We start from the raw sequence: 11,284 nt of genomic DNA, 5'->3' as shown, positions 1-11,284 counted from the left end.
TGGTAGCATTCGGTTCCTTCATTAATTTTTTACATTGTTTTGCATGCAAATGGAGAAAACTTTTTTTTTAAATATAAATTAATTTCTTTACATTCAATGCTGTCAAAAATATGTTAAGAATTTAGCAGTTTTATGCCATGTGTTTCAGAAAAATTGAGTAGATTGTAGCCAAATAGTAATCAGCTATAAGGCATTGCAATAACGCTTTCAATGCATAACAGATAATGGAACAACAAATACCTAATCCTACTTCAAAGATTTTCAGTGCAGCTTGGCTTGAGGAATCATTGGAAGAAAATGACCCAGAGATATTTCAGATCATTCAAAATGAAAAAGAAAGGCAACGAGATGGTTTAGAATTAATTGCTTCAGAAAATTTTATCAGTGCTGCTGTTCTAGAGGCACTTGGCTCTTGTCTCAATAATAAGTGTTCAGAAGGTTATCCGGGAGTGAGGTGAACGTTAAAATATTGTATGCATTTGCATTTATACATATAATACCAAAAAATGCTGTAAATGTTGTTTTAGTTGTGTGTTTTTCAATGAATAGGTATCCATTTTTGTTGCTTGTTTTAAATAAATATTTTGATACTGCATTATAGGCTTACCGGTATATATTATATCAATGATTCTGATTTTTTAATTTTTAAGAATTTGTAAAAATTTTGATGTTTCAAACATTTTTAAAGTTTTACCCAACAATTGAGTATTTAATCTGTAGTCGCACTAAGTGACTTCAGATTGATTTGTTGAATCGTTGAATGCTTTGCTCATTATATATCAAAAGTTCGTTCTGGTGGTGACTTTCTAATTTTAACATTAGAAAAGTGATTCAAGGGTAATTTAATTTTTAGTACAGTACTAAAATATGTGTTTATTGCTTGTTTTTTAAATTGGCAGGTATTATGGTGGAACAGAGAACATAGATGAAATGGAACGTTTATGTCAAAAAAGAGCTTTAACACTTTACAACTTAAGCCCGGATGAATGGGGTGTGAATGTTCAACCATATTCTGGTTCACCTGCTAACTTTGCTGTTTATACAGGTGAAGTGGTACACATGTCTTTACTGTACAAGATTCACCATTTCCTGCCATTCATCTTGAAAACAATTGCTTTATCGCATTTTCAAGATATAGTACTTTTTCAATCCCCAACATGTCCTTAATGTAGGCTATCTTGATTGGAAAAATTGTTCTAGAATTTTTTTGTTGAACCATAGACAAATAAAACCTAACAATCATGCAGCATTTCCATAATATAATAACATGAAAGCAAACTAAAAATTACAAACGTTTTCGGCTCTTATCAAGTAACCAACTGATCTACATATATACACAAAATCAAAAAAAAACTGCATAAGAATAAAACGGCAAGGCAGAAGAGAGGCAAAATCGCATCACGCTTGATTGCGCAAGGAAAAAGCACACATCAATGATGCAAAATTATGTGAAGACATTTAGTAGATAGGAGGCGCCTGTCGCAAACCACTGCCTATTGAGGCGAGGATTGCAGGATTTTTTTAACAAAGCCTCATGGATTTTAGTATCATAGTTGCTACAGCATTTAGGCACAATTCTAAAAGAGTCCAAGGATGGTTTTGTTTGAACAAGTTTGGCAATCGAGTATATGATCTTTAATGGCACTTTTTCTGTTGGGAACAGTTAAATCTGAATGATCCCTCACTCTCAAAGCCAAATGTTGCGTGGACATACCAATGTGTGTACAGTTCGCGTCATGTAAACAAGTGAACTTGTACGTGACATTTAAACACAAAAAAGAAGGAGTCCCAGATTTAAGCTGAAAAAACGTTGTTAATTCTTTATGAATGTATGTAATTGCTTGCAACAATCACATTATGCATTACATTTTTCTAGCCATTGTTGAGCCTCATGGAAGAATTATGGGATTAGATCTGCCCGATGGTGGCCACTTGACACATGGTTTTATGACTGAAAAGAAAAAGATTTCAGCAACATCTATCTTTTTTGAATCCATGCCATACAAGGTGAATGACCAAACTGGATTGATTATAGTTTTGATAACTGCTCAAACACTTTTGCTTTAGGCTACTTGCATACTAATGTATTTTGTTCAAACCCTTGGAATTGTATTAGGTTGATGTAACGACAATACAATAATGTAGGGGAAGGTGAGGTAAGTTGTGCCAGTGGGTAAGTTGAGCCACCCCCCGTAACTCGAAAAATATAAAGCTCATCAACTTTCTACTGCCACCTACCTGACCGTTTACCTTATTTGGAGCTGTTCTGTAAAGATTATAGGTCTTTGTCTTGTAGAAAGACAGAAAAACAGTTTTGAGTGATTTTGGGTAGTTTTTTGAACTTTTTGATGAAAAAGTTTTTTAAAGTTGTACAAAATGTCTGTGGCATACACCAGTGTTGATATGTATAACAGTAATCACTAATGTTAGCTTATTCAGAAACTATTAAAGTGAGGTTGCTAGCTCATGTAGGTCTGGAGAAGTTTTAGTTTAACTTTTAATGGCGACCTTGTGGTAAGTTGAGCCAGTGATGTACAGGTAAGTTGAGCCGGTGGCTCAACTTACCTCACTTCAGCTGCCAGTGTTAAGTGATGATATATGTAGTCATTAAATAGCTAACAAAGTGTATTTTACTCTTTAATAGTCTAACTCTTTGGAAAAATAATTTGTCCATTAGTCTATTGAAGTTTGAATTTATTTATAACCTGTAGCCTAGCCTACTAGCAACATGCCTCGCAATCGCAAGCGTACAACAGAGCGTGGTCAAACTGATCCAAAAATTATGGAAAATGCTGCAAAGCATGTTCAAGATAACGGAATGTCTATACGTGCAAGTGCAGAAGAATTTGGAATCAATAGAATGACGCTTCAGCGTTACATTGCCAGAAGGAAGGAGAATGCTGGTTCATGTTATGAGCAACATTAGGCTATAGCAATGTTTCCGATGCACAACGCGTATTCTCAAAAAGCCATGAAGAAGATTTAGCCAAGCATGCGAAGGATTTAGCCAAACGATTTCATGGTTTATCCTCGGCGAAGTTTCGAAAGCTGGCATATGACTTCGCTGTGGCAAATAATGTGGAGATGCCTCGCAGCTGGACAGAAAATAAAGAGGCCGGTGAGTTTTGTGTGCTGTTATGTTGAAGAATTTAATAGGTCTACACACCTAGGCCTACAGTGTTATTTCCCATTTTCTTAATCAGAAGCCTCAACTTTCATCCTCATAGTCTACATTACTCTAATAATTTGCTTTATTTTTGATCTAGGAAGAGAATGGATGGTGGCTTTCAACAAACGACATCACCTCTCCAACAGAAGGCCAGAAGCAACTTCATTGGCACGTGCAACCGCTTTTAATAAGCACACCGTTTCGGAGTTTTTCACAAATTTGACCAGCGTTCTAGACAGGTAGGTCAATCCATTGATTTTGTCTTTTGCTCATGACTAACAAACTCAATAAAAACATGACATTTGAACATGGCATTGCTTATATTTTCAGGTATCAATTTTGTCCATCAGATATTTACAATGTCGACGAAACAGGCGTGACGACGGTCCAAGTGCCACGAAATGTGTTGTGCGAAACGGGGCAGAAGCAAGTAGGCTCTGTCACATCAGCTGAACGCGGTGAACTTGTGACTGTTGTGTGCACTATTAGTGCATCTGGAAATACTGTTCCACCGGTTTTTATTTTTCCCAGAAAAAATTATCATGATTACTTCCTCGCTGGAGCTCCCACGGGATCCAAAGGATTATCGTCTCCATCTGGTTGGATTAATGAGGACTTGTTTACCATATATTTGCAGCATTTTGTTGAGAATGTTAGGTGTTCAAGGGAAAAAAAGGTTCTTTTAATTTTGGACAATCATGAGTCCCATGTTTCGTTCCAAGCTGTCACCATTGCTCGGGATCATGGAATTGTGATGTTAACGATTCCTCCCCATACTTCCCATCGTCTGCAGCCATTGGACAAAACAGTCTACGGACCATTTAAGTCCTATTTCAGCAGGGCAATGGATTGCTGGATGCGAAACCATCCAGCGCAGAGGTTAAAGCACCATAACCTGCCAGCTTTGGTCAACTCGGCATATTTGTCTGCAATGTCCCCAAGCAACATTTTGTCAGGATTTAGGAGCACAGGAATATGCCCTTTAAGCATAGACATATTTGCTGAAGACGAATTTGATCCCAGTGAGCTGACAAATCGCGCCATGCTTGCTAATTTGGAGGAAGCACATGCATCTTCATCGGCTGCTTCACATGTGGAAGCTAATGCTTTTCCTGCTACCAGGCCTGCCGCAGATTTGAGTGCTCCTGAATCGAGCAACATTAATTCACCTGCCCCTTCGAACAGCCACTCTCTTGCTGCAGCTGCACATAACTGTGACTCGCCTCATGCTTTACAAACACAGGCGCCAAGTTGCTCTTCCAACGCAACTAATTATACACCTCCTGTTGTCTTAATTCCATTTCCCAAAGCACCTCCTCCAAAGGAAAAGCGGAGTCGAAAGCGAGGAAAAACAACCATTTTAACTGACACCCCGGAAAAACGTCTCATAGAACAGAAGTTTAATGAACGGCAAGAAAAAATTGCCAAAGCGCAAGCTAACAAAGAGAAAGGGAGACTTGCTAAAAAGCCTAGAAAAAAAAATTTGAATTTCATAAACACAGAAGAAGAAACTGCATTTTCAATTCAAAATTCAGAAGAGTCTCTGAGCGTGGCTGACGATGAGCCTACAAATCATAATACCAAAAACACTGCTGAAAATGATGGCGAGGAAATTTACAACGAAGGAGATTTTGTTGTTGTCCAGTTTGTAGGGAAAACTCGACCTGTGCATTACATTGGTCAAATCGAATGCTTCAATGAAGATGGAGAAATTGAGGCCAAGTTTTTAAGAAAAGTGCCTGGAAAGTCCGAGGAAAAGTTGTCCTTTGTCTTTAAAGAAGACGATGAGTGTGCTTTTCTTAAAGAAGATGTCGTGAAGAAGCTTCCTCACCCGACAACAATTGGAGGAACTTTCCGCCGTCAGCAGAAATTCCGGTTTCCATGCTCTCTTGATCAGTGGCATATTGAATAACTAAGACCTGACAGACAATGGACATTGATTTAGCAAATTCACATTTGGAGGTTTATTTAATCAGGATTGTGCTGTATTAATTCATCGTTTTATTTTCTGTTCAGCAGCTCAGTTAACACAATCCGCTAGTTCTACATTGATTCAACGTCTGTTGACGTTTAATCAACGAAAAAGTGGCGGATTTGTCGGCTGGAAAGTGCTCAATTTCACAGTCGAACAGTCACAACAAAATAAATGTATCTTTTCACATGTTATTCTGTCTTCCTGGTAGCAGCTGTGTATTAACTGCTACACAACCTGTCTTCTTCCTAACGTTTGACTCAAGTTTCACATATGTTGAGTGAAGATTACATATTGTCAACAAGAGACGGGTTCAATTGTGATGTGGAATAGTCACTGCAGACTCTAATACGGGACGTCCGTCCGATAGATTCGCACATCGTAAAAGGCCGAACAACCTTTTCGCCAACTAGCGAAAGCACGAGTTAGTAAATAGAGAAAAAATAATGAGAGATTGTCGCTCAAGCGTGATAGTGCATCAAAATGATGATGTCACCATTGCGTCACAGTCTATGTTACAATTCGGGGACAAATAGCTGCGCAATAATTTTGTGAACACATGTATTGCATAGCATTTTATATATACCATCGCTACAGCTTTTGTTATTAAACTTAAACGAGTGGCTCAACTTACCTCACACCCCGGCTCAACTTACCTCGTAGAGTAGGTAAGTTGAGCCAAAATGACATAGTGTTTGAATGATGTGTTTTTTTAATATTCTTATGAGTTATGAAAAATTTTTTTTTTTAAGTTGAGGCCAAATCATCAACCATTACGCTGCTACTTTCACTTTTATTGTAAACCAAGCGGTTTTCTCAGCAGAAGCGTTTAAGTAAAAAGTGGCTCAACTTACCTCATCCTCCCCTATTAGAATGAAATTACAAAACACTCAGCAAATTAGCAGCAGCAGTCAGCCTAAAATGATTTTTTAAATACGTTTGGTTAGAATGCACAGCATTTGTAAAAACTTCTATAAACCAAGAAAATATATTTTCAACACTCTGATATATACCGCCATACAGATAGAGAGAAAAGGTAGATTGGCTCTTATTTTAGCACTTTATTAAACTCCAAAGTGACATTAGTAATACTATTAGAACATTATTTGTACCTCACAGGTCAACCCTGAAACGGCATTGATAGATTATGACCAGTTGGCTTCTAACGCTTTGCTGTTCAAACCCAAACTAATAATTGCTGGGACGAGCTGTTATCCTCGCCTTATTGATTACAAGTAAGACTTGAATGTTTCCAAATGTATCTGATGGTTGAACTTGTTTTGGTTTATGGCTGAGTTGCAAAGCAATGCATCTTTTTTTTGCAGTTTGCACAAAAATATAGACGATTTCATACAGAACAACATTGAATTGCGTAAAACTATCAGAATAGAACAGTTTGTTCAATTACCGGTATTATCTTTTCTTGGCCTTGTTTTCATAATGCCCTTAATCGTTTTAAACATTTTCTTATATTTTTAAACTGAATTTCCTTTAAAAACTCAGTTAAAAAACTTGCAGAAATTTTTGACGTTTCAAAATTGTCATGTTTTGTGTAGTCAAACATTATAAATGTTTGAAAGTTTGTGTATTGTTTTCTTTTATTCAACGATTCCAACGAGCGTTTTATGACACAGACGAATGAGACAGATTGCTGATCAGAATAAGTGTTACCTGATGGCGGATATGGCGCACATCAGCGGCTTGGTCGCGGCTCGTGTAGTTCCATCGCCTTTTGATTATTGCGATATTGTGACAAGCACAACTCACAAGACGTTAAGGTGAGAATAATAGAGTGAATTATTTGCGTGTAGACTTTGTCTTCTACAAGCGTAACTCTGCAGAGTAGCTGCGCAGTCAAAAGCATAGGCTACAGACCTGATTCATCGTGTGCTTTGCTTTGTGTTGACATTATTTTTGGTGCTTTGTTCCAAGCACACACGATGTTGAACTTTCATGGTTTGCAATGTTTTGCGTGCCCTCTTGCAAAATGCTATTGGTCCAATTTCGGATGCTCTCAATTTCCAGCTAAACATGAAAACAAGTTCAAAACCTATTTTTGATGTATATTTTCATGTTTAGTTGGCAATTGAGAGCATCCGATGTTGGGGCATTAGCATTTTGCAAGAGCGTACACAGAAGTTCACCATCGCGTTAGCTTGGAACAAAAGCTCGAAAAAATAATTTCAACTTTAAAACCTATAACCTATTTTTTGACGATTATTTAACATAAAAATACCACCCGCTATATTCTGCGTTTTCATTGCAGAGGCCCTCGTGCAGGAATTATATTTTATCGGAAAGGAACGAGGTTTGCGGCGTCAGGTGACAGGCCTGGGGTCATGTACAACCTGGAGCGACCAATCAACGAAGCTGTGTTTCCCGGTTTGCAGGGCGGTCCACACAACCACGCAATTGCCGGGGTCGCCGTATGCTTACAACAAGCAAACACTCCGAGATTTGTTGAGTATCAAGAAAAGGTAATTAGTTTATTTTTGTCCAATGCTTGATTGCGCTTGAGGATTAAATTGATTGCTACATTCAAATTATGTGCTTATTTTGTCGTAACTTTGGTTTGATTTTGTCGCATAGGCGCTGCTATTCCCAGCTAGCAAAACATGTTGTTTTGTTATTGATTGCGAACGACTGTTGACAATCGAAACAGGAGATTTTGTTAACTAGACTTCGCATGAGGTATTACGTCAGCATTGCAATGAAATGACCAGGCCAGGATACATTGCTGTCTAATTGTGATAAAATCTCAGGTAACGGTATAAAAGTAGACGTTGCTGTCAAGTACCTTGATTATTTATTAATTCTGTCACTACGATGTAGAATCAACGCATTGCCCGATCATATAGGCTACCAGGCTGAAAAACTGGTCTTTTTTAAGAAATGTAAAATAGACAGGCTGTGCTGGCTGGTCCTAACTCTTTATATTTACAGGTTGTTAAAAACGCCAAAACTCTTGCACGGGTTTTGATGAAGAAGGGATATGACGTCGTTACTGGTGGCACTGACACCCATCTCATCTTAGTTAACTTAAAGAACAAGGTTTGAATATTCCTGGTTTGAATCTACAATTGTATTTTTATTGCGCTCAAATCAACTTTTGTTCTCGGTGTGATAGTCTTAATTTAACATTTACATGTATTGATCATTATTAAACTGACAATTCTTGAAAACTGGTATTTCTGCTTTCGTGGTCATTTAAGTTCCAAAAACACAAGCGTGCAACCACTGCCTTTAACGTTATTTACAATTTAGAAACACTTTATACACTTATTTCGGCCGCTCATACAGTAATCAAGAATGTGCAGTTGTACATAAAATGTCTCTAATATACGCCTGATGCCTGGAGATTTAAATTAAAGTGCCTCTGACAGGAAAATAAATTCGCTAAATTTACCTAAGATACCAAAAAGATTACACCAACAAACTTTTCTGACCAGCAAATCGTAAAAAATATCAACAGGCTACTAAGTTACACGCTTGCAAACTTTCGTTGACATCGGCGAATCTGGCACTCATTCAATTGCGAAAATAAAAACGGCAACACCGCTGTGACGTCACAGTAAGCGGGAAGGATACATTCTTTCTCTGTGATGACTTGGTAAAGTATGGTACGGCTACTGCAAAACGTGAATGTGTGGGGCTCTGTTGATCTAAAGCATGCGCAAATTAAGAATTACCGAAATGAAAAAGTGAACTTATTATTACTATCAGGTTTCGATCAAATAGGTTGAGTTTACTTTTATCAAACAGCATCTCAATTCAATTGAAATTGCGGTTTCATAGGGCTACAATTTTCATACTTTTTTATTTGTCCTAATCTGGCTATAGCCATTTGCAGTGTAACAACAGTATTTCACAAACAGCACCTTTGATTTATGGTTGAGGCAATGCCTACAAATTGCTGTTTATGTGACATTGTCAGTGACAAAGACCGTGTGCTTTCTTTTCCCACTTTCCCACAAAACAAGGTACTGAGAAGAAAATGATCAAAGTTTTCTTCAAGTGTTCGAAAGTGGGATGGGCCGTACAAAACTAGTCGTATATGTTCACTTCACCGAAGATGATTTTGTTAATACCACCAAAGTAAAAATGCCTACAGGCATGTGTTGGAGTGTATACTACAAGGTGATGGTCTCGGAAGCAACAATCGAATTGTGATGCCGTCATGCATTGTTTGGCGAATCCGAAACAATTTTCCAGATCCAGATGGCCGTTACAAAGGATTTCAATGGCCAACTGGAGGCACATTATGAGAGAGAGAGAGAGAACTTTTATTTATTTTTGAATAGTGATGATGAATTAAATATGAATGATGATTCGTACGATTTCTTCATTTTTCACTTAAAGTATATTTTAGGTTCTGTAGGAACGTATCCAGTACAGTTTTATTAAACTGCAAAAAACAATAAATCTTCGAAAAAAGCAACCGCTTGTACCAATTCCGACCAAACTGTGATCCACCAATTACATCTAGGAAGCGTTTGTTTCATCTGTTGCTAACGACGTCCACTTAGGATGACGTAATACCACCAAAGTCGTCCCAGAGCAGTGAAATATGGAGTTTCGCCTGTGGTGGCGCTGCGGAGCAGTCGTTTGATTAAATTACGCCTTAACCAGTCGAGCTACGAGGTTAAGATTAAAAAGTTCGCTAAGTGTAATTCTGCGCTAGGAAATGCTTTAAAAAGTTACTATACTTGGATCCCACCTGTCAGGGGCACTTTAAGTGGATGTGAAGGCTAGGAAACCCGTCTACAGTATGGTTCCCATGTAAGAACCTTGTGTTACCAACAGTAATGACAAAAAATCATTTAAATTAGAAACATTTAGGTGGAGGTGGCCACTGTTAACTTACATGTTTTTGGGGGCAGTTAAACTGAACGGTGATACTGGTCGTGCCTTGCAGGGTGCTGATGGTAACAGAGCAGACAAGGTGCTGGAAGCGATTGGCGTCGCTTGCAACAAGAATACCTGCCCCGGAGACAGGTCCGCCCTACGGCCAAGCGGATTGCGACTGGGGTCGCCTGCTCTCACGTCAAGGGGTTTAGAAGAAGCTGATTTTGAGAGAGTCTGTGATTTCATAGACAGGTAACGTCGTTACCACATAACAAGAGAAATTTTGTTCAATGTAATGGAATTTGGTCTTTTACGTACTGGATTTTTTTTTAAAGAGTTGCACAAGTGGAAAAAACGCCGTCTCGGTATTTATATTCTGATTTTGCGATTTTTAGTCCAGTAAATTGTTGGTGACATTTCACGAAATATTACGCACCTAAGCATTCTGACAACACTTTTCTTAACTTTGTATCTTACGCTTTATCAACAGCGGCCTGCAATTGTCAGTGGAAATTCAAAAATCTCTTGGGCCCAAAGCAACGTTCAAAGACTTCAAACAAAAGCTGTACAACGATCCGACTGTGCTGCCAAAGGTCCGAGTACTAAAAGACGAAGTAACTGCGTTTTCCCGCGCATTCCCTATACCTGGCCTCAAGAACCTTTAAGCACAGAGATAGTTCAATGAAGTATGTTGCAGGATATTCGAATGGATATTATACAAACTATGTCAATAGCAGTTTTAGTGAATGAGATATGAAACCAAACAAAAAGTTGGACATTGCAACTCATTCAGTACCTACATGATCTATCTTTATCGGTTTTACGGTTTATATTTTTTGTGCTCACATTTCGAAACGATTACAAATTGAAAATGTTCTACAATCGTCTTGAAAGAGAAACGATCATGTTAACCAGTTTTAACTGCCTTAGTTTGACGTTTTCTGGCTACAATCTAGGCTACCAATTGATCATCACATTACAACGTGTTGTTTCAAATAGCTTTGCTTGAAATTACGGATTGCTAATGCGGAGTTCACACTGACAAGCATAAGCGCAAATCATAAAGTGTGTCAAAAAAACGAAGGTTCACACTGAGAGCGTGAAGCGTGACCGAATCGCGCCACCGGTTTGGAGATCTCGATTTCAAGCGTGAAAACAGAAGTTGAATTATTTCAACTTTTCCCTCACGCGCTTGACATGAGAACTCGATCTATCGATCGGTTCGACTTCGAGTGGAGGTTCGACTCGAAGAGGTCGGCTGATTGTACTCGCTTAGGCTATAGTTTGTCAGCAGTTTT

The 11,284-nt window shown here is 38.3% G+C and overlaps 1 protein-coding gene across 1 annotated transcript; it reads left to right on the top strand.

Annotated features, from left to right (window-relative positions):
- Positions 1-154: 154 nt before the first annotated feature.
- Positions 155-10,973, top strand: LOC145778218 (serine hydroxymethyltransferase, cytosolic-like). The gene is made up of 9 exons (XM_082589674.1): positions 155-454; positions 900-1,045; positions 1,877-2,007; positions 6,261-6,376; positions 6,776-6,919; positions 7,408-7,618; positions 8,085-8,192; positions 10,057-10,238; positions 10,477-10,973. Exons 1-9 carry the CDS (start codon positions 225-227, stop codon positions 10,649-10,651), a joined length of 1,443 nt encoding a protein of 480 aa, XP_082445800.1. The 5' UTR covers positions 155-224; the 3' UTR covers positions 10,652-10,973.
- Positions 10,974-11,284: the final 311 nt, after the last annotated feature.

Source organism: Aplidium turbinatum, chromosome 10 (assembly GCF_918807975.1).
Source record: "Aplidium turbinatum chromosome 10, kaAplTurb1.1, whole genome shotgun sequence".
Lineage (NCBI taxonomy): Eukaryota > Metazoa > Chordata > Ascidiacea > Aplousobranchia > Polyclinidae > Aplidium > Aplidium turbinatum.
Note: the sequence above shows the minus strand (reverse complement) of the source record. Positions and strands in the feature narration are given on the sequence as shown.